A 24,692-nucleotide genomic window follows, 5' to 3' on the forward strand; every position below is an offset into this window, starting at 1 on the left:
TTGCATTATAGTATTATAAATAGTATATGTATATACATATATATATATATACACACACACACACACACTAGCTGTCCCCTGCCACGCGTTGCTGTGGCCCAGTCTGGTGATCTGGATAATAAAGTAATGAGAAAGTGTTGGTTTCTAATATATGTAATTTCTTTATGCTTGTGTGTAAACAGTATTTCTTGCTGTTTCTTTGTCAGTGTTGATGTGGAGATTGTCTGCTTTGCCTACTCAGGAACATGTAATATATAATTGTCCTCCTTTAGGGGTCCCTTTCAAATCTATGATACTATATGTGTCTGTGTGAATCATATTGTCTGTCTATATCTATGGCTAGATGGTTCTTTATCAGGAGGGCTTTGATTTCGTTGTCTTGCCCTGGTGAAGGGAGTTGGACTGGATGGCCTTAAATATTTTCTGTTGGTCATGGGGGTTCTGTGTGGGAAGTTTGGCCCAATTCTATCGGTGGGGTTCAGAATGCTTTGATTGTAGGTGAACTATAAATCCCAGTAACTACAACTCCCAAATGTCAAGGTCTATTTCTCCCAAACTCCATCTGTGTTCATATTTGGGCATATGGAATATTCGTGCCAAGTTTGGTCCAGATCCTTCATTGTTTGAGCCCACAGTTCTGTCTGGATGTAGGTGAACTACAACTCCCAAACTCAAGGTCAATGCCCACCAACCCTTCTAGTGTTTTCTGTTGGTCATGGGGCGCCCTGTGTGCCTTGTTTGATTCAGTTCCATCATTGGTGGAGTTCAGAATGCTCTTTGATTGTAGGTTAGTTATAAATCCCAGCAACTACAACTCCCAGATGACAAAATCGATTTTTAAAAAAGTGATGATCACTCCTTGGGTTAGTAGGTGTCTTGTGGCCAAATTTTGGCAGCAATTCGTCCAGTGGTTTTTGAGTTATGTTAATCCCACAAACGAACATTACATTTTTTATTTATAGAAGATAGATATTTGGGGACACTGAAAATAATAATAATAATAATTATTATTATTATAATAATCCTTTATTTATAACCCACTACCATCTCCCGAAGGACTCGGTGCGGCGTACAAGAGGCCGAGACCCAATACATCAATAAACAAACAACAATACATCAATAAACAACTCAAGCAATAGACATTAAACAGCATGACGCAATTTAAAATCAGTGTCAGGGCCAGTTGTAATGGATTAAAAAAATTAAAAACTGGGCATGACCGGGTGAAATGGATAGGTATTTTTGGAGAAGATAGGGCGTGCAGACAATCCTAGATTTCTAGTAAAGTGCATTTGGGACAAAGTGCTTTGGGGTTTCCTATTCTGGGAAGGCACACTGGAACAGCCACGTTTTCAAACTCCTCCTAAAGACTGCCAGCATCGGGGCATGCCTGATATCCTTGGGGAGTGAATTCCAGAGTCGAGGGGCCACCACAGGGAAGGACCTGTCCCTTGTCCCCACCAATCGTGCTTGTGATGCAGGTGGGATCGCGAGCAGGGCCTCTCCGGAAGATCGAAGAGATTGTGTAGGTTCGTATACAGAAATGCGGTCACGCAGGTAGGAAAAGCACTTCTAAAGCTCTGCTGTTTTTTATACGCAAGCAAAATCTCTGTTTTCCTAATAGATCAGAGACAATAGGTTATTCAGTCTAACAACTGAAATTATTGGCTTGCACAATTATATCTGGTTCTATCCCACCAACCCTTCTAGTGTTTTCTGTTGGTCATGGGGCGCCCTGTGTGCCTCGTTTGGTTCAGTTCCATCATTGGTGGAGTTTGGAATGCTCTTTGATTGTAGGTTAACTATACATCCCAGCAACTACAACTCCCAAATGATCACAGTGATGATCACTCCTTGGGTTAGCAGGTGTCTTGTGACCAAATTTGGCAGCAATTCGTCCAGTGGTTTTTGAGTTATGTTAATCCCACAAACTGACATTACATTTTTATTTATATAGATAGAAGATAGATATTTGGGGGCACTGAAAAGCACTTCTAAGGCTCTGCTGTTTTTTATACACAGGCAAAATCTCTGTTTTCTTAACAGATCAGAGACAACAGGATATTCAGTCTAACAAGTGAAACCATTGCCTTGCACAATGATATCTGGTTCTATCCCACAAGAGGAGATTCTACTCTAAAGGGTTATTGGCTCTTCTCTGAAAGATTACGCTTTCCTAAAAAGTTATGCTCTCCAGAAGGTTACACATGCTATTTTCCAAGAAATAGTATTATTAAGAATTATGACGAGTTCCTGATTTATGATGAATGCTCCTCAGTCCTGGCTTTGACAGGAAGAGGAAGAAGCACCACAACTCCTATCTCCTCCCTTCTGTTTTCCCCTTCTCTCTCTCTCTCTCTCTCCTTCCTGCTCACGCCCCTGTCACGTGGCCCGGCGCAGAGGCTGCCGGGATCGGGTTTACCCGGTTGTCTGGGTTCTCCTGATCCAACATGGCGGCTCTGGGCGGTCACTGAGGGGCCGGTGAGGCAGCCTCGGAGGGAGAGCGGCGCCGAGCCGTTGAGGAGCCGGCCGAGGCCTCGCCCGCACCGAGAGGGCGGCACCCAGGAGAGGAGGAGGAGAAGGAGCAGAGCGGGCGCCCGGTGGGAAGCGGCGGGGCCGGCCTGTCCTGAGGAGGGCCTCCGGCGCGATGGCCCAGCGGGTGCAGTCGGTGCAGGAGTTCCTCCAGGACGCCTTCGTGCCTTTGGTGGCCGCGCTGTGCAGCGAGGAGGCGGAGAGGGTCACCCGCAAGAACAACCTGGGCTTCTGCGAGCTGGTCAAGCCTTTCTGCCGCCTCACCTCGGAAGGTCGGTGTCGAAACGGGGTTGTTTACACGGGGAGAGAAGGAGGGGAGAGGGGTTGTTGACACAGGAGAAGAGAGGGAAGCCTGGAGTCAGGGGGCGAGACCTTTCGCGACCACTTCTGGAGCTGGAGGAGGGAAGAGCGGTGCCTTTGCTTCCTCTTTGGCTGAACTTCCTGCCTGAGGCCACCGTGAGGCAGAGCTGCTGAAGCCTTGTTTACAGTGAAGGGATGACATTGGCTCTTCCTTAGTATCACATTGCAAACATCTCTGAAAGGGGTACACTTTGTACACACCAGAGCTTTCAAAACACTTCAGGTTGGCGACACGCTTTTGTTTGTTTTTTAATATAATGTATCAGTAGAAATATTTAATACACACAATTTATTTATCGTGTCATCCGCAACCAGAACATTGTATTACATTTCTAACAGAACAAAACAAACAAACAGATTAAAAACTCCACAAATTTTGCAAACTTGGTAGCTGACTAAATGTCCTTTGACCAGTATCTGGCCATTTGGAGTGCCTCTGGTGTTTCCGCAAGAAGGTCCTCCATCGTGCATGTGGCAGCAGGTGGTCTGTGGTTTGCTCTTCTCCATACTCGCATGTCGTGGATTCAACTTTCAGGTTGGCTCTGCATCTCATGGTGCCAGAGCGCAGTCTGTTCAGCGCCTTACAAGTCGCCCAGTCTTCTGTGTGCCCGGGGGGAGTCTCTCATCTGGTATCACCCACGGATTGAGGTGCTGGGTTTGAGCCTGCCACTTTTGAACTCTCGCTTGCTGAGGTGTTCCAGCGAGTGCCTCTGTAGATCTAAGAAAACTATTTCTTGATTTAAGTTGTTGACGTGCTGGCTGATACCCAAACAAGGGATGAGCTGGAGATGTCTCTGCCTTGGTCCTTTCACTATTAGCTGCTACTTCCCGGCGGATGTCAGGTGGTGCAGTACCGGCTAAGCAGTGTAATTTCTCCAGTAGTGTAGGTCGCAGACACCCTGTGATAATGCGCCATATCTCAAACTCAGGTCTGGGGGCCGGATACGACCCTCCAAAGTCATTTACCCAGCCCTCGCTCAAGGTCAACCTAAGTCTGAAACAACTTGAAAGCACACCATTACAACAGCAATCCTATCTCATCGACCAAAAGCAGGCCCACACTTTCCATTGAAAAACTAATATGTTTATATTTGTTAAAATTGCTCTTCAGTTTAATTATTGTGTCGTTTTAAGTATTTTTTGCACTACAAATAAGATATGTGCAGTGTGCATAGCAGTTCATTCATGTTTTTTTTTTTCAAATTATAATCCGGTCTTCCAACAGTTGGAGGGACTGTGACCTGGCCCTCTGTTTAAAAGGTTTGAGGACACCTAGACTAGACAACGAGTCCGGACAACGTTTTTAACAAGGAGATACTATGAATTTATATTTTATTGATTTGTTTAGTTTTTATTATATGTTATGTTTTAAATTGTATTTATGACACTGTAAACATTGAATTTTGCCCTGTTAACTGCCTTGAGTCGCCTACAGGCTGAGAAAGGCAGTATACAAATACAGTAAATAAATAATAGGGCAAAACTTTAGGCAATTACTGCTTATGGGGAGGTATTTATTACCTAAGGATATAAGGTGTGGCAGGGGTTTTAAAAAGTGGAGCAGGAAAAGTATTGAGGTTTTTGTTAGCTTCCAATTTGGTGACACACTTTTTTGTCACGTATTATTTACCCAACACAGAACAGGCAGTTGTCAAGATTCTTATCTACAAGTTTGTTCTTAATTTGAATTTGTATGTAAGTCGGAACAGGAGACAATATATATATGATTGAAGTTGGACTTTAAAATGTATCTTTTCCAACTTACATACAAATTCAAATTAAGAACAAACACACACACGTACACACAATTTTATGGCATTCAATGTTTACCCTTTATGCTGTGAGCTGCCCTGAGTCCCCATGGAGCAGTGGTTCCCAACTTCCCGATCTTTTTTGACCAGGGACCACTCTCCAACATTAGTACCCAAAGGATTACGAATCAGTTTTTGATCAACTTTAGATTCAGTTTGGTTAATTTGGAGTGCTGATTCAGAAAATTGCATTGGATAGACCACATCAGCTCTAGTTTCTGATACAGAACATGTGCCATCCTGTAGTCGCCATCTGCTCACCCACAGAAAATCATATTTAATAAGCCTCAGCACTATAAGTGGGTTTTGTGAGACCAGTCATTCTACTTGCAACTGTGTAGTAACAGTGAGGCCTCAGACCTCACTGTTCTTGTGGACCGCTGGTGGTCCATGGACCACAGGTTGGGAACCAATGCCAGGGGAATATGGGGGGGGGGGGGGGAGACTAGAAATAAAGTTTTACTTACACATGCACATATATACACCTCTTGTGTGTGTATGTGTGTGTATATACATGCATGCTTTGGACAGTATAGGGGTTAACACCCCTGTGGTGTTTATTTTGCTATTCAGAAGATTTCGCCTTACTTTCTGTCCCTGTGAAAATTGGATTTTGGGGAAAAAAAGTCTTGTTGTGGAAACAAGCAGTGGTGAGAACAGAGACACATTTTCACAGTGATAACTCTTTTAGGAGTGAATTTCCCTTCCTAGGAGTAGATTTCTCTCACTTCTAGTTGTCTCATCCCTGTTGTAATTTATGAGTCATTTGTATCTTGGGAACTGCCTGTAATTCAGTTTTACTATCAAACTGGAGGTTACACAAACCCAAACCTTTTCCAACTATGTTTCATGACACCTTAGTGTGTTGCTTGTAGTGAATAGGTGTGTCAAGCAAACATAAAGAGAAATCTCTTAGTCTGCGTGAAATTAGCAATGAATCATATATTTAAAAATTTATATATGAAAGGTTTTTAATGAGATATATTATGTCCCCATACATTTTGTTATTATAATTTATATATGTGTCCATAACTCTTATAAAGGGTTGGTTTAACCTCAGGTTTGTAGTAAAAAAATGACTTATTATGTCACAAAATGATGCATGTATATAAATATGTTGTGTCATCAACGTGAATTGTAGAAGAGAGGTGATCACAGACATAAATCGTACTGACAAAATTTATAGTGGCACAACATATTTTTTGAAAATCATAATCAAAACCTTACATAAAAATCTTTATTAATGACTTAGATGAAGGGCTAGAAGGCATGATCATCAAGTTTGCAGACGACACCAAATTGGGAGGGATAGCCAATAGTCCAGAGGACAGGAGCAGAATTCAAAACGATCTTGACAGATTAGAAAGATGGGCCAAAACTAACAAAATGAAGTTAAACAGTGACAAATGCAAGATACTCCACTTTGGCAGAAAAAATGAAATGCAAAGATACAGAATGGGTGAAGCCTGGCTCGAGAGTAGTACGTGTGAAAAAGATCTTGGAGTCCTTGTGGACAACAAGTTAAACATGAGCCAACAATGTGATGTGGCGGCAAAAAAAGCCAATGGGATTTTGGCCTGCATCAATAGGAGCATAGTGTCTAGATCTAAGGAAGTAATGCTACCCCTCTATTCTGCTTTGGTTAGACCACATCTGGAATATTGTGTCCAATTCTGGGCACCACAATTCAAGAGAGATATTGACAAGCTGGAATGTGTCCAGAGGAGGGCGACTAAAATGATCAAGGGTCTAGAGAACAAGCCCTATGAGGAGCGGCTTAGGGAACTGGGCATGTTTAGCCTGAAGAAGAGAAGGCTGAGAGGAGATATGATAGCCATGTATAAATATGTGAGAGGAAGCCACAGGGAGGAGGGAGCAAGCTTGTTTTCTGCTTCCTTGGAGACTAGGACGCAGAACAGTGGCTTCAAACTACAAGAGAGGAGATTCCATCTGAACATTAGGAAGAACTTCCTGACTGTGAGAGCCGTTCAGCAGTGGAACTCTCTGCCCCGGAGTGTGGTGGAGGCTCCTTCTTTGGAAGCTTTTAAGCAGAGGCTGGATGGCCATTTGTCAGGGGTGATTTGAATGCAATATTCCTGCTTCTTGGCAGGGGGTTGGACTGGATGGCCCATGAGGTGTTTTCCAACTCTTTGATTCTATGATTCTATGTAAGATAATGACATCGCCAAGATTTTGACGATTTCTTGATATGTAACACCTACACATTGCAGCTGACTCACTAACGTGTTGCAACCCACAGTTTGGAAAGTTCTGATCTGCACTGTAGAATTAATGCAAGTTGGCACCACTTTAATTGGTTCGGCTCAATAATCTGAAATTAGAGATGATTTAAATTTATGGAGAAGTAGGCAAATCAGTCAGTTCCAGTCACAAACAACAGAGGGGCAGTCTACATTGACCATTTAATGCAGTTTCCAATTGGTATTGAAGACAGTGCTTTAACTGTGCAGATGATTACAGAGGAAATCCTGGAACCAGTTTAAGGCCCGGATGGTGATACTGATTACACAAACGAAAGTACTGACACACATCAAGAACTTTCTTTTATGTGCTTTTGTGGGAGTTTGGCTGCTACAAGTTGAAGTTAGCTTCGAACTGCTTCAAAAACCTTCTGTTTTTAATGTTTTAACGTTTTACACTCATAGTCTGTGCTACTAATAAAATTCATTCATGCATGCATGAAATGGTCAGTGTAGATAGGGCCAGAGTGTCTTTTGGTAACTTGAAGACTATGCAGGTTACACTTGGTTGTTGTTATTATCATTTCTTCCTGAGTGCAGAAATACACTTTGACACCACTTTAACTGTCATGAGTATGGATTCTGGGAGTTGTGGTTTATTTAAGCACCAGCACTCTTTGCAGAGTAGGCTTAAGACCTGGTAAAACTATTACTCTCAGGATTCCATTGCATTGAACCATGGCAGTTAAAACAGTGTCAAACTGCATAAATTCTACACTATAAATCAGGCATGGGCAAACTTTGGTCCTCTCTGGTTTTTGGACTTCAACTTTCAGAAATCCCAACCAGTTTACAGGCTGCTAGGAATTGTTGGAGTTGAAGTCCAAAACACCTGAAGGGTTGAAGTTTGCCCATGCCTGCTATAATGTTCCCCTTGTTGTACTGAGGCACTTTTAAGTTGCATGGTAATGTGGAATACTTCCTTATTGCAAATCTGAACATTGGTTTGTCTAGTCCACCCCATATATTGACTATTTTGACCTGTCAATGTTTGGATTCATCTGTAGCCATATCTGGAGATCCTTGATAATCTCCAGTGGTATTCCGTATAAGTTCTATAGACCATGCTTAGCTTCTGAACCTTGCACACAGATTTGAATGGTAAGGTGAGGGGAGCTTTTGAGGACAGTTAATAAAAATGACAATAATAAACCTTAACAAGTTGACATGCAAATAAGAGAGTGATGCTTTTCAGCAGAAATAATTATGTAGGCATAAAGAAATCTTGAGAAACAAGTATTTTGTTCCTTTTGGTAGTGATTGGATTATTTTAAACACCTTTCCCTCTTGTATAGTGCACCTAGCAAAACACTCATTGTGGCTATCAATATTATACTCATTTTCAGGTTTGTATAAAACCTACCATTGGTTTTTCTAGGCAAGATTTGTTCAGAGGCAGTTTACCTTTGCTCCTTCTGAGAAGTTTATAGAAAGTGACCAGCTCAAGGTCTTATAGTAGGTTTCTATGGTTGTGAGGGGATTCGAACTTGAGTCATAGTCCTGTACTCAAACCCCCACCATGCTGGTTCTTCATGTGCTAAGCTTTTAGTGTTTAATTTATGTGCAACATATCTGGAGTTCACAAGTTCAAGGAGTTCACAAAACTTTTAAGTTGTGGCTTCTAGGTAGAGTTTTTCTGTACTGTACAATATACTGGCATTTGATAGTGAGTTCATACTAGAGATTGCTTAGCATTGTATTTAAATGCACTAGTAGTAAGTGAGTTCTATCTTAGAAAAATATAATGCATTAATTAAATTGAGCAGACCTTTGACATGTGCACTTAATCCCTATCTTATTAGTTTTTGTAATGACAGAGGACTGCAATTTGGAGATTTCCTACTGATTCTGTCTTTGGAGTTTCAGGGCAGGTAAAAAGCAAATTTCATGGATGTATTGATAATAAAATAACAAAGGGATGTTAAAGATAACAACTGCCATTCTGCTCAGGTGCTGTAAATCTGCAACATTTTGAACATTACAATTAAAATTTATGGCCATGGCACCCTAGTAGACATTAGAAACTCCATTCACTTAGGAAGGTGGGCCGCACAAATAAAAGAGTTTTGGAGTGTGGGGTGCTCATACATCCAACTACTTTCTACCAGTGATGTATGGTGTGAAAAGCAGTGGCAGGAATCCCTGTGGGTCCTATTACAATTGCTTTTTCATTTACATTTCCTGGTTGTTGAGATCTAGATGTGTCATCTTTCAGTGCCTAAGGCTTCCTCATCTTTGAACTTCTATTGATTGGTGTCATTGCCTGGACTCTAAAATGGATTTTGGGTTGTCAGTGTGGGAGACATAACTATATTGACAAAGCTCTGTCATAGTTGCTCTGTCCAATTTTTTTTTTGTCATATCAGAATGACTTGAGAAACTGCAAGTTACTTCTGGTGTGAGAGAATTGGCCATCTGCAGATACTTTGCCCAGGAGATGGCTGGATGTGTTGCCATCCTGTGGGAGGCTTCTCTCATGTCCCTGCATGGGAAGCTGGGGCTGACTGACAGGAGCTCACTCTGTCTTGCAGATTCGAACTGCCGACCTTCAGGCCAGCAGTTCAGCCGACACAAGGGTTTAACCCATTGCACCACTGCGGCTCCCTTGCTTCGTCCAATAATACAGGGTCTTGGCCAAATGACTCACCATTGATAATGTATTTGTATTGTAAATTGTGTAGCCATAATAAAATATTGTATGATAATGATTGAAACCACACAGAGATGTTGTAATTAGAGCAGGGAACAGTTTAACTTCTTGCAAGATCGATAGCTGCAGCTGTTTGTTCCGTTGAGTAATGATAAAGCATGGCTTGTCATGATGGGGAAGAGCCTTGCATTTCTGTTGTCTGTTCTCTTGTGACATGGTAATACCAAAGATACTGGAAGTTCTCATTTCAATTTTTATATATGTTTGGTCAAGGTATGATGCAACCCTAAACTGGGAGTAGCTCCTATGAATACTAATACTCATATCCAGCAAGAGTGAAAGATTCAACCCAAAAGCATATAGAAAGGTATTTGGCCTGAGTGGTTAATTTTAGCTACATTGCAACAAGTTAAGGTGAATAACCCATATGTAAAAGATGGAAACGTTTTCCAGTCCCTGTGTGTCTACAAAGAGGTGTGTGTGTGTGTGTTTGTTAAATAGGGCAGGTGTGAGAGCCTATTTATATGATGTTTTCCAATAGTGATTAAAACTTGCCCTAAAACTTACCCCATCCCCAAGAATCCAGAAAATTGAAATGACAGTTCTGGTTCTTTCAGGGAAATTTGCTTATTGGCCCAGTTTTCTTACATGCTGCAACTCACCTGACACTAAAATACTTTGTCTGAACTAGGTGGGAGGAGGGAATTGAGCTACATAGCTGCTTAAATTTTTTGACAAAAACATTAAAAGCTTTGCATGATTTATATTCTGCATCAGTTTCTACTCCAGACAATACATGTTACAATTTGGTTTTTAAAAAAAGTTTCACTCTTTAAAATGTCAGTGATATACTGAAAACAGCAAATGAAGTCATGGCTGTATGTGAGGATCTTTTTTCTGTGTCTACCTTTGTTTTCAGATTCTGTTCATCTAACAACTACACCATGTTTTGTATTTTAATTATCAATAAGTCCATCCGAGTCCTATGGGAGTCCCTTATTAATGAATATTGGATTGGAGTCCAAGAAATTTTTGCCTTGACGTTTTAGTGTATAATATATTTGAAGGTAGTTATCCAATACATTTTATAGAAATGTTACAAATAGAGTGATGAATGTCAGTTTAAAGTATAGTCATTTAACAAACCTGTTTTCTTATTTTAGTGCACATGAGAGATCCCAACAATCAGCTTCATATAATCAAGAACCTGAAAATTGCTGTCAACAACATTACTACTCAGCCACCTCAACCAGGAGCCATTCGGAAACTTCTCAACGATGTTGTGACGGTTAGCCAGCCTACTGAAGGATTAGTAGCTAATGTGATTACTGCAGGAGATTATGATCTCAACATTAGTGGTATGTAACAAGGCATTTAAATGTGTTAAAATTCTACTTAATTTAAAATATTTGTTTCACATATGTTTAAATTTGTTAATGAAGTTTTAAGCTTTTATCTTATAGTTATGAAAGTTTGTATAATAAATATTTAGATAGCCAGAAAATGCTTGATTTTTTGTTGCTTACTGTTCTGTAAATCAGAGTTTGTATCTACTCTGTGCATTGTTTTTGTTTGTTTTTTTGTTAATAACAGTAGCATGTGTTCAGTCAGTTGTATTTGGAATTTTATTTTTATGAGAGCAAATCTATATTGCTACTGCTGTTGACAAAAATTGCAGTTAGTGTTCATTCTTAATTCACCTACTCCATAACCATGTAATAAAAGGAACCCATATATTCTGGGCTGGCATCATCCATTAGTATAATCTCCCTACTATTCCTTTGAGCCCCCGGTGGCACAATGGGTTAAACCCTTGTGCCAGCAAGACTGAAGACCGATAGGTCAGAGGTTCGAATCCGGGGAGAGCACAGATGAGCTCCCTCTGTCAGCTCCAGCTCACCATGCAGGGACATCAGAGAGGCCTCCCACAAGGATGGTAAAACATCAGACATCCGGGTGCCCCCTGGGCAATGTCCTTGCAGACCACAATTCTCTCACACCAGAAGCGACTTGCAATTTCTCAAATCTCTCCTGACACCAAAACAAACAAACAAAACAATTCATTTTTGCTATTGCTGCCTTCTTATTTGTCCTCCTCTGGACCAAAATGTATAGGATGAGCCAGTGATGAAGAATAGGCCCCAATTGCCATTATTTCTTGAAGGGTCTGGTTGTTATTGGTGAGGAGAACTAACTTGTTTACTCTGAGTTCTAGACTTGTGAGAAATTACCATATTTCAAAGTTCCCTCTCTAAACCTCTGACCCCTCTCCAGAACTCGGTTTCAGACTATGCATCATGATGTTATTGTTTGGAATGAGTTAACAATGGCTGCATACATGATAATACTGGAGGCAATGAATTTGAGGTCAACAGAAGAAGTGGCTTTGGAAATTTCAAATAAAAAATTAAGTGTTTTAAAGTTCCACTGATTTCTGTGGGAAAAGCTAAATATATTCCTATCTCCTCTATTAAAGCAAATAGCACAATGTAAACTTTGAACAGATCATTATGTTTTTTTTTAATGTGGCATGAAGAAGGGAAGACACTGAGGAATACAACTACAAGGGATGTTTGGAATATTTATTTAACATATTTATATCCTAGCTGTTTGAACTATTGCCCACCTTGTCCTAAGCCACTCTACTGGTTTCATAGTGAAAACATGAACTTAAGATTTCCACAATCAGGTTCAAATTTGTAGTTAACTACAGTGCTATAAAATTGCAGTATCACCTTTTACTAGTTTGCTTACAATAAGCAATAGCTATTGTACTACCTTGGTTACAGTAACCAAGCTAGTAAAATGTGAACTAGTCAGTGCTGCTGTTAGGTGGATTTTTAATTGGCTGACCAGCCACTGAAAGGGTGCTCAATAATGACACTTCTTTATCCTGGAGAGAAGTGACTAGTAGGGTGATACAAGATGCTGTCCTTGCTTTAGTGCTATTCCACATATTTTACCAATGCCTTGGATGATGGAAATGTCTTTATCAAATTCATAGATGACACCCAGTTTTGAGAGGTAGCTAATATCCCAGAGGACAGGATCAGAATCTAAAATGACATTAACGAACTGGAGAGCTGGACAAAACTAACAAAATGCATTCTAACAGGGGGGAACATAAAATATTAAGCATAGGCCAAAAACTGCGGGCAGAGGGCGGGGGGTAGAAAAAAGAAAAGGTGTGATATAGGATTGGTGCTTGACAACAATATGCTTGAAAGGAATATGGGAATCTTAGCAGATCACAATCTGAACACATTTCAGCAGTGTGATGGGGCAGCCAAAAAGCCATAGTGATTCTAGGAGCACAGTGTCTACATCAAGATAAGTAATAGTACCACTCTGTTTTGTTTTGGTATACCTCACTTAGAATACTGTGTCCAGGAAGGCTATTAAGAAGCTGGAACGAAAGGGCGCCAAAATGAGAAATGTCTTAGAGAACTAGGTGTATTTTGCCTTGAGAAGCGAAGGTTAAGTGGTGAAATGATAGCCATATGAAATGATGTCATATTGAGTGAGAAAAGCTTGGTTTCTGCTACTCTAGAGATTAGGATATAGCACAGTGGATTCAAATTGCAGGAAAAGAGATTCCACCAGAATATTGGGAATAACTTCCTGACAGTTAAAACTGGAATATGTTGCCTCAGAGTGTGGTTGAGTGTACTTTGGAGTAGGTGGTCATCTATTTAAAGTGTTTTGATTGTGTATTTCTTTATGTCAGGATTTTGGACTGGATGGCCCTTGTAGTCTCTTCAAACTCTGTGATTCTATCTGAAGGACACAACATTACTAGAAACTGAACATCTCCATAATTCAGTGTGTTTGACTTTCTATTATGTTATTTTGCACTGTTTATTTTATCTTTTCACTTTATATATTTTATTGTGATGTAATTTTTGTTACTTTGTGTTTTATTTTGCTGTATTGTATCTTTGGGCTTGGCCTCGTGTTAGCCACCCCAAGTCCCTTTGGGGAGATGATGGCGGGGTATAAATAAAGTTTATTATTATTATTTATTATTAATTAACTTGAAGTATTCCTGAGCATGACTTCTTAAATCAGTAAATGTGATACCAGAGGCAGAAATAACATGGAAAGAATAGAGAGAAGTTCCTATTCCAGAAAAAAAGATGAGCAGGTCAACATGTTTCAGAAAACTCAAAACTACGTAAAAATATGCACATGTGAAATAAAATAATGAGATCAGATAAATGTTTCATAAATAAAACCTTTTGGCGCCATTTTGAAGTTTTACCAAAAAAAAAAAAAATCAAATGCTGATTTTTTTCCCCTTGCTTCACCCAGGAGTCAGGCTATCTCAACATGAGAGAAGATAAAACATATACAGGTTATGTATTTAGTTTAATAATTCAATGTTTTCTCTGTCAGATCGCTCAGTTAAAGCTAGTGTTCCTTGGTACAGTAGTTGGAAAGACACACTGATGGGACTGAACACATCCACATTTTACTCAGGTATTTTGTGTGGTTGGTGTGGGTTTCCTAAATCACCCTGATTCTGTCCCTTTGTTATATAACCTATCTATCTTTCCTTACAATTCTATTAAAACGCAGCACTCTATTTGAAATAGATTTTACCCCTAGAAATATTGGTGGTGGTGGTGGTTTTATGATTCTTAATCTTTCTAGCTGCTTATTAAAAGTCGATCGTGATCATTCTATGGACTGAACCACAGAATCAAAAAATACTCATTGACTATTTTTAAGTGATCTAATTGATTGAGCATGATGCCATTTATATTATCAAATTTCTAGAATTCTCCCTTAATGTTTGTGTTTAATAAATAGTGTTGGAAACATTGTGATGTTTGGGTTCTCTGTGAATTCTCCCTTTTGTTTTTCCTTGCTGGTGTTAAAGCATAACTGTTGCTGTTAAGTGCTACATTTTATTACATGACATGTATTGTGTGGAATCAAGATGTCTTTTATCACAAGACCAGCCTATTTGGGAGATATTTCATTTTCTCAGTCTCATTTTTTTTGTTTGAAAAGGTGATATTTTCTAATTCCTAAGAGGATCATTGTTACTGTTTTTGTATATTATTATATGATTAAAGCAGTAACTTAATGAATAATGCTTGACAAATAATTGATTGTTCTTCCTGGATGTATCACTTAATCTGCCCAAAGAGGAATTGGGGAAATGGCTAATCTTGAGTTCATCTGGAGATGTCTCATTCATTGAAACAGCTGGGAGAAGTCTGAAAACTTAACACCTTGCTGGATTTCTGGCTTTTTCTTGCTGCAGCACGTTTTTTATGATACATTTTTTCCATTGTAAAGTGATGATTGTGGTATTACATTTGAGCTGTGAATTGAAGAAGTGTCCTGCAAAGTTCTGCTTTTACACATTATAATCTTCACTGATACTCTTTATAGACAGATATACTTGTGCAGTATAATCAGATCAACAATTTTAATTCATGGCAGAGTATCTATACAAACTCATACCAACTCTCACATATTTTTTAGAAGGAAAACTGCAGCATAGGGGAGAAATAGCCCTATGTTCTCCTTTACATAAGATCTATGAACTTAATAGTAGATCAGCAGCTTGCGTTGTTCTTTCTCACTTCCTTCTAAATGTCTGTATTTCCATGACATCTGCAAAAGGGAACTAATGACTTATGAACTGTGTTTGTTTTGTCTCTGTTCATATCGGGGACCCTCAGGCACTTTTGCTTTCCTTACTTTAAGACTTTAAGTCAAATGTACTTACTCTTGATACATACATAGTTCAGTATACATATTGTTAAAAGCAAAACAAATTTAACCCATAGCTCACAAATTAGTAAAAGTATGAAAGAGTAAAATCTGCATTAAGGCATAATGGAAATTCATTGAGCCTTAGTTAGTCCAAACATATCGAACATTTCAACAGTAAATTTCAGTAGATAGGAACCTACTTTTTCTGTTTTGTTCTTGGCCTTCAGGTTGTTTCTGACTTATGAAAAACCTATGACAAATCTTTTCACAAGGTTTTGTGGTAAGATTCATTGATAAGGAGTTCGCTTTTGCCTTTCTCTGAGGTGGAGGGAATGTGACTTGCCCATGGTCACCCAGGCCCTTTCCACACAGCTGAATAAAATCCCACATTTTCTGCTTTGAACTCAAATATATGGCAGTGTGGACTCAAATAACCCAGTCCAAAGCAGATATTGTGGGATTTTCTGCCTTGATTTTCTGGATTATTTGGCTGTGTGGAAGGGCCCCCAGTGGGTTTCCATGGCCAAGTGAGGATTCAAACCAGAGTCTAATGCTCAAAGCACTGCACCATGTTGGCTCTTGAGGCTAGGTACAAGGATCATACAACTCCCCTGTTTCAGTATTCCCATAGGCTGCCAGTGCCTATTTCTGTACACAGTTCAAAAAAGCTCATTTTACTTAAGCCCAGGCTGACAGGCCATATCTTTCTGTATGAGCCTGCCCAGACCTTGAGGACCTTAGAAGGGGCTCTTCTCTAATTTCCTTTGATGGGGACGAAAGATAAGGTCTTCTGGGCGTCTGCACCCCAGGTTTTGAAATTCTCCAATGGCTTTCTCATTGATTGGCCTTTTGTTTTGTTTTTTGAACTAAGCATGCATAATGAGTGTGATGTACTGTTTCAAAGTGTAGTGTTTTAGCTAGCTTTAATTAATTTAAAATATGTATTAAATAATTTTAATGTTTTCAAGACTTTAATTCTATTTTAATGTTGATGTTTTTATATAACTATATATAGTATTTTTTAATTTGTGAGTTGCTATGAGTCACAGTTTTGAGAGAAAGTCATGATATAAATAAAGATAATCCTAATCATAATTATCCTAAAAATATGCTCTGTTGAAAAAAATGAAGTAACCAATTTTATAGGAATCACAACATTTGGTTGCAATGCTATTCAGGAAAATCGGGGAAAAATTCTGCTGAATTTATTGGGACTTCTGAATATATGTGTATAGGTAATACTTCTGTTTTCATAGAAATAGGTGGAAGTGTCCCAAATTATACTGTAATGAAACAAAGTTATATTGTATGGGAATGGTAAAATGTAAGTTTGTAATTTTGCAGCGGTGGTGTGAACCACAGGAATGAAATTTGAAGAAACATACTTTGATTATTATTTAGTCTTTAAAAAGATATACTGTAGTTCTAATGTAGGTCCTGCAAAAATATCAAATGACTAATAGATATTGTTATTTTCCCCCCTGGGATTTCTCTCGCAAATAGATAAAACAGTAGATAACCTTTTACAGTATGCATTTCTATATTTCTAAATGATTTCTATTATCACTACTTTATTTCAGCTACAACACCCTGGTTTGAAGCTTATCGAGAGAGTTTTCTCCAGTCTATGCCAGCATCTGAGCATGAGTTCCTAAACCACTATGTCGCATGTATCCTTTGAAACAGGAACTTATAATGTGCAATCTTATATACAATTCAAAATGATATTGGAACTCTTTGGATTAAATCCAACATCATACTAGTTAAACCCAGCACCACACTAGCTAATGTCTGGACACTACTAGCACGATAGGAGCTCTATGCTCCCCCACCCAAGTAACTTACTTTGTACTCCGCGTTTTCCACCATACAGTACACTCAAAAATAAAACAATTGCAGTAAATATAATTACTATTATAATAAATTAATGTCAGAGCTCTAATATGATTACACAGAATTTAAAACATATAATTCTGGACTTTATGTCCATTGCCAGGCTTGTTAAAATGCCAAGATGTTACAACAAACAATCCAATTTTTCAAAATGTTGTTGCTAATAGTTAATTGGGAATTTTTGTTGCTAATGCTTTATGGTATTTTATTTGGTTAGTGATTAATCTCTTTGAATGTTTGCAGTAGCTTTCTGTTTTGGGGCATTCGTATTTAATGACAAGTATTGTTGCAGTATTTTGCTTCATTGAAATATTCTATTAAGCTTTTTATTTTAATGTCTGTATTTTCTCAGTAAGTGAAACCTTCATATCTTTGGGAAATATGTTCCCAGTCCGATTTTGGATCTTTTCTGATGACCAAACTAACTATGTTTGCATGTTAAATCTCAGGATTGTTATGCTTAGATTATTTACTCCAAAATGATTCCTGCTGTTGTGGTAAGTGCAGTTTATAAGGAACACAATCTTTTTCTTGCAGCAGCGCCAAAGGTTAATTGTATAAACTACTCATTAGTCTGTTTGATTACTTGTGACTTATCCTTAATGTCAACTTAGGTATGCTTGTTGTATCATCTAGTGAACCTGAACCTGTGGAACAGTTCCTAAAACTATCACAAGAACAACATCGGATTCAACATAGTAATGAATATTCTTATCCAAAATGGTTCATTCCAAATACGCTCAAATATTATGTATTATTGCATGATGTGAGTGCAGGAGAAGAACAAAGGTGAGTGGGTGTCAGTAAGTGTTTTGCAGACACTTTTAATGAAAACAATTACTTTTAACTTATCTTTGTATGCATGTGTACAGTCATTTTAAGATTATTCAGTAGGACCAAATTTAGAGTCAACACACATGTGTAGTTTCTTTTGTCAACAGAAACCAATGCCTAAAGTAACTTGGTGGGTAAATATAAATTTTATAGTAGGCAAAGTTGACCGTTTTAAGCAACTCATGAATTTTTTAGGGACCACTAGGTGAAATACGATCCCTCTGGCTCATAATACATTCTTCATAAGATTTTGTTTTCAAAAGTTTTTAAAGTTTTCAAATTACACTTGATTTTCAAGACCTACTTAGGAGCTCCTCCAGTGATGTCACAAGAGATAAAGTGCTTAATAATTTATTATGTCATCCCTTCAGTTGATTTTGTGCTAGTACGGATTCTTCTTCTTGTCTTTCTTAATAAACGAGATCTGATAAAATGTTATCCTAAGCTAACTATTTGGACATAACAGTCCTTCGTTATATAGCTCTATTAAGGATTTTGCAAGTTGGTATCCATAAAATAGCTCTCATTTTGAGTGTGTTTTGTTAATAACTATTAACTATGCAACTATTATTAACTATGCGACTTGGAAGGCGCTGAACAGATTGCGCTCTGGCACCACGAGATGTAGAGCCAATCTTAAGAAATGGGGCTACAGGGTGGAATCCTCGGCATGCGAGTGTGGAGAAGAACAAACCACTGACCACCTGCTGCAATGCACCCTGAGCCCTGCCACATGCACGATGGAGGACCTTCTTGCGGCAACCCCAGAGGCACTCCAAGTGGCCAGATACTGGTCAAAGGACATTTAACCAAATACCAAATTTACAAAATCTGTGTGGGTTTTTTTTCTTCTTTTTTTCTTCTTCTCTTTTTTCTTTTTCTTTTTTCTTTTTCTTTTTAATCTCTGTGTTTGTTTTGCTCTGTTAGAATTGTAATACAATGGTTGCTGATGACACGATAAATAAATAACTATGCAATAACAACATTAAAGAAAAAACTAGTGTTATGGCTTCAATTTTTTATGGTTCTCAATTGAGATTTATTAAAACCAGGAAAGTTTGTTAATTTTGGTGCTTTAAATACAGTTCTGTGGTGTACTTTAGGGCAGTGATTCTCAAACAGTGCTCCTCCAGATGTTTTGGACTTCAGTTCCTACAGTTCCTAGCAGCTGGTAAGATGGCAGGGATTTTTGGAAGCAGAAGGCCAAAACACGAGGAGGAGCACATTTTGAGAAACACTACTCTAGGGAAGTAGATTCTGGCTAAAAAATATTCAAATTAGAAATAAATTCAATATAGTATAGGTACCTCAGTAGGTGCATTTTACGAAATGGTCAGCTTAGTATTCTTGGAACTCTGATTTGTTTTGTACTTGCAGCATGCTGACATGTAATGTTTGTTTGCTGTCATTCCAGTACCAAGAAAACACAATGCATGGCTATGTTGCCAGTTTGGGGGAGGGGGGGAGGGCTTCACTGATTTTTTTTTAAAATTTGCATATGAGTGAATTTAAGGGGTTTTTTTTCATTAGTAAATATTCTCAATCTAAGTAAGCATTCATATCACAGGTTACTGTTCTGATTAAGTTACTGTGTTTCCCAGAAAACTTACAATATGAGCTCTTCTCCCATAGGTAACTTGCTATTCCAATATACATTTATATTTTAATTGAGATCTTACCGGTACAAAAATGAAGTAGAATTTCCTGCTAGAGGGATTGCATATGAAAAACATCTTTGCCTTGTTCCATATTTTTTCAGGGCTGATTCAATTTATGAAGAAATGAAGCAAAGATATGGGACTCAAGGATGCTACCTACTTAAGATAAATTCTCGTGGATCCAATCGAGGGGCAGATGAACAGATTCCTGATCCTTGGAGCCAGTACCTCCAGAAAAATATTATCCAAAATCAGGTATATTTTATTATTTAATTTTTGTTCTTCAAATATTTCCTGTAGCGAATTGCTAATGGTTATTATCAATGTAAGTGGGGGAAAATAGGCAAATATGAATAAACTACAGCTAAATCTCTTGTTGTTGGTTGTCATCATTGTTGTTACACAAATGCAAAGAGTATTGCAAATGAAAAAAACCCATCCAGCAGTCATATCATGGCAGGCAGCTGAAACACAAAGGTCTTTTTCTTCCTATCAAAGGATAACCAAATCTAACCTCTTTAGGGAGAGAATACTACAGCCTAGGAACAGCTGCCACTAAGATCATATCCTGTGTATGGGATGATGGTGTGAGAGAGAAAAAGCCTCCCCATATGGCCTCAACATATAGAGAGACCCATAAATAGAGACACAGTACTTCAGATAACCTAACCTGAGAATATAAGGCTTGGTAGATCATAAACAGCACTTTTAATTGTGCCTTGAAATAGACTAGCAGACTAGCAGCTGGTGGAATTGTTGCAATGGCTGAATTGTGTGTGCTGCAGCTCTTTGAATTTGCAAGCTGAAGTTTTTGAACACTTTTCAAAGTGAACGAGCAAAGTGTCAGATCAAGGCAAATGCAATGTAATGGTTACTACCAGTGATTGTTTCATTGAACCTATATACTCCTGAATGCAACATATGAGGAAAGAGTTGTGGAAAAGTATTGCTATTATGGCATACACATGGATTTTCAGAGAGATATAACTGGTTGCTGTTACTAACCACTTTTTTCTTGACACTGGGAGGCATGACAGCTTACAAAAACTAAAACAGGTTAAGATGAAAGCAAATATCAGTATAAACAAGGAAGCATATAAGTAAAGTATTAAATTTTGCCTCTGATGTAAGCCACCTTGAGTCCCCTTCGAGGTTGAGAAGGGCGAAATATAAATATAGTAAATAAATAAATAAATAAGTTCTCAATTAAAGGCAATTTTATAAAATTTCTCCTAAAAAGCAAGAAATATATAGTAAAACATATCAAGTATGGAGACAATCAATTCTGTCTTGTAATGGAGTTCCTGAGTTTGGAAACAGCCAGCAAGAAGGCTCCAAAGAGATGCCAGTGAGGGTGGTGGGACAAATAGAAAGAGCTTTCCCAAGAAATAGACCTTTCCCAAACAGGTTCATGTGGGAGAAATGTTAAATGTGGATATCTATCTTTATAGTGTCTTTAAATCAAATTACAAACATTCTAAATACATTGAATCCAAGCAAACTTCTTATGAAGAAAAGTTATTTCTACAATATTCCAATCTGTTAATTTTTAAAAAGTTGAAATTGTTTCTTGTATTCTTTATCCTAACAGGAGCCTTATGAAGATGGCTCATACACAGTAATTCCTAATAAGAATGCGGACCACTTTATACCCCTAGATGGATTAGATAACGATTCCAAAGGTATCTTTCTTTTTATAAATTAAAATGCTTCTCATCATAATACCACAGATCTTCATCGTATCACAATTAAGCGGTGATAATGTTGCTGCTATTAAAAATGTGTCGTGAGCTGGAAGTCCCTGGCATAAGATTCAGTTCTGCTATGAATCCATTTTGTGGCCTTCTGCAAACTACTGTGTCTCAGTTCTCATTTAATATCTGGGATTTACAGTGATCATGTAATTTTTGTGGTGATTTATGTGATGCACCCTTGAACTCTTAAAAATGTATGAAGTGTCTTTGAGAGAAGATGTTGGTTTGTTGAGGAAGTATTTGCATACATTGCTGCAGTATTAAATACTATGTTTTGAGGAGGGTAAAGAGGGAAATGTTTGGGCCTCACATATGTGGGATCCTCACAGTTGGAAGGGGCCAAAATATCACTGATATTGATGTATTATTGACAGCACATTTCTTTCAGAAACTTGGTAACGTTAAGTTTGTAAACCTAATATAAAACAGACTCTGTGGGTCCTTTAGTAATGATAACATGAGCAAGATGGTTACAGCCATAGTCAGTGGTAATACTAGCAAACTAGGTCGAATCACAATCAGATTCTTTTTGTTGTTACATTTATATTTCTTCTACTTAGGAATTCACTTCACTTACTTGAGCTTGTACCCAACTCCAATTTGTTTTCAGCCAGAAATATTGTTTTTATAATGTTGTTGTGATTGTTTTATGTTTTTATTGGATTTTAAAGGGGTTATTTTTTTATCTGTAATTTTTTGGCTTGTCCCCTTGTAAGCTGCCCCGAGTCCCCTTAGGGAGATCGTGGCAGAGTATAAAAATAAAGTTATTATTATTATATTATTATATTATTTTTTTCTGCTATGGAATCCAATGCCACCTGCACAGACTGCTTCTAAGTTTATTTTCACGGCCCTGTGGGATAAGAGCCAGTGTTGGTGTAGTTTGACTAAGGCACTAGGAGGCCACATTTTTGATGCCCACCAGCATTTTACTTTAATATAGCACTTACAGTAGCTTTACTGATTTAGTTGGTCTGCTTTAATTGGGGAAAATGGTTGAATTAGTGTATATGTTCTGTGAATTTCCAGGATAAAGATGAATGTAACAAAATTCACAAATTCATGTATGTGGAAACTTGTTTGAGGGGATTCCCATCAGTTTGATTTAAAATTATTTGACTTGGTAGTGGTCATTTCTCACTAGCTACTAATCTGATGTTACCTCCCTCCACTCACCTTTTCAAAATCAGTGTTGTTACTAGTTTAAAATATAAGAACACTGCAACATGTAATCTCTAAGTTTGCCTCAAACAACCTAAACAAAATTTCATTAATAGAATTTGAACATTATATAAATAGTACACAGCTAAAATAAGGTAAACAGTAGAAATACATTATTACTGGATCAAGATCTGCTCCTCTTGGAGAAAACTAGGAATCAATGACGCTTCCCGTTGGAAAAGGGAAATACGATGGCAATTTTAATTAATTATTCCTTCTTCCAGTAGTCTTCAGTATCACCTTTCATACTGATCTGGAGATTCCAACAATCCTATAGAGTAGATTGCAAAGACTGTGAGAGAGATGGAGACAGCCATGGTCTCTTTTCTTCCACTTTTTTTGTCCTTAAGAAACTTTTTCTAGAGTTCGTACTGGTCTAACATACCATGTGTGTAGGAAGTCTCTACAGTTTTCAGTATCTCATAATTAATATGGGGTAGCCTTGTCATAAAAGGAAATTCCTACCTATGAAATTAGTTTGTTAAGTAATTTTTCACTTTTTTTTTTTTTAGTAGATGGCTTATCAAATAATTTTAAGACTCATCCTCTCCAATTGGAACACACCAGCAACAGTGGTTGTTTTGATGGCATTGATTGTGTAAAACCAAATCCCCCCATTCATGAAACAAAGAAGTCAAACACATGGACACCTCATGGCACCTGTTTGACACTCACAGATCACGATCGAATTCGGCAGTTCATTCAGGAATTCACTTTTAGAGGGCTTTTGCCACATATAGAAAAAACTATCAGGCAATTAAATGACCAGGTAAGTCATTATCTTCTTTATGGAGCTTTTTTGTCTGGCTAAAAAATAAATTCACAGTACTGTATTTCTTCAACACTGAGATACACTTTTCTTCCTATATAAACATCTCTAAAAATGGGGTGCATCATAGAATCACAGGTGTATCTTACGCATTTTTGTTGGTGGTGGTACTGAAATTAGAGTGCATCTAACAATTGATGGTGTCTTACATCTGGAGAAATATAATAATTTCAGGGATGAAAATTGTTATCAAAATGATCAGTCATTGAAAATTGAAAATCTTGCTGAAAGCATGTGCTGCAGCCGATCTCTTCCTGCTGCACTTCTTTGTAACCTGGAAAACTGCTTCAGAAGCTTCAGAAAGCACAGTTCCACCTGTTAAAAGAAGGGGTTGGTATTGAGGGGTGGGAATTCTGCTCACCTATCCATTCAGGAAAACACTTTAGCTTCTTTAGGAATCTGCTTGGTTTCTCATTGATTAGAGAAGGGTCCCGCTTGTTCTTCTCATGCAAACCATGATCAAACAATTTGGAAAACAGTCTTCTGATTCTGAAAGACACTGTATCTAGCTATCTTTTTGATATTAAATCTGGAATAAAAACTATTGTCTTTAATTATAAAATCAGTTTAGAACAATATTTTAAAATATTGTTTTAGCTGTCAAACCATTGCAAAGGGAACAGATTAAATTGCAAGAGAGACTAAATAAAAATATTAACCTAGAATTGGGGTGCGGAATTACCGGTATGTGACATTCCAGACATTGTTGAACTATAACTTTTAGCATTCCTCAGCATTGTAGGTTAGGGCAGCTGGAGTTGCAGGTCAACAATTTCTTGAGAATAGCCCAGTTTCAGTTCTTACCTGGGAGGTATTTTATGATAAGTAGTTTCATTAAAATTAACATACATTGAAATCAGGCACAGTTCCAAAATATATTTGGAATTGTGCTTGCCGTTAACCTTTCATCTTTTGTGTTGTACTATGAAAATGTTCTAATTTTACTTTAATTGAAAGGTTTAATTTGTTTGATATATTCTGCTGGCAGAATTTCTGGCAGTTATTTTAGTCTCAATATGTTTAAAATGACAAGCTAAGGAACTTGATGGAATGTAAAGTCCCCATATCTGTGGGATGGGTTATTGCATTTCATTTACCAATTTCCAGCAAAATATGACCTGTGTTGGCATTTTCTACATTTTCCAGTATGACCCTATGG

The 24,692-nt window shown here is 38.0% G+C and overlaps 1 protein-coding gene across 7 annotated transcripts in view; it reads left to right on the top strand.

The window, feature by feature from the left end:
• Positions 1–2,391: 2,391 nt before the first annotated feature.
• The window catches only part of TRAPPC8 (trafficking protein particle complex subunit 8), a 72,820-nt gene continuing 50,519 nt past the window's right edge, over positions 2,392–24,692 (top strand). For 2 of the 7 annotated variants that reach the window (XM_060775222.2, XM_060775224.2), the window contains exons 1-8: positions 2,392–2,804; positions 10,778–10,972; positions 14,010–14,093; positions 16,925–17,014; positions 17,852–18,026; positions 19,831–19,984; positions 21,321–21,411; positions 23,220–23,473. In XM_060775222.2, coding sequence (XP_060631205.2) covers positions 2,648–2,804; positions 10,778–10,972; positions 14,010–14,093; positions 16,925–17,014; positions 17,852–18,026; positions 19,831–19,984; positions 21,321–21,411; positions 23,220–23,473 — 1,200 coding nt within the window. In that variant the 5' untranslated portion in view covers positions 2,392–2,647. Of the gene's footprint in view, positions 2,805–10,777; positions 10,973–14,009; positions 14,094–16,924; positions 17,015–17,851; positions 18,027–19,830; positions 19,985–21,320; positions 21,412–23,216; positions 23,474–24,692 lie in introns of all 7 variants that reach the window. The other 5 variants (XM_060775225.2, XM_060775226.2, XM_060775221.2 and 2 more) reach the window with 4 other exon arrangements.

Source organism: Anolis sagrei, chromosome 4, assembly GCF_037176765.1.
Source record: "Anolis sagrei isolate rAnoSag1 chromosome 4, rAnoSag1.mat, whole genome shotgun sequence".
Lineage (NCBI taxonomy): Eukaryota > Metazoa > Chordata > Lepidosauria > Squamata > Dactyloidae > Anolis > Anolis sagrei.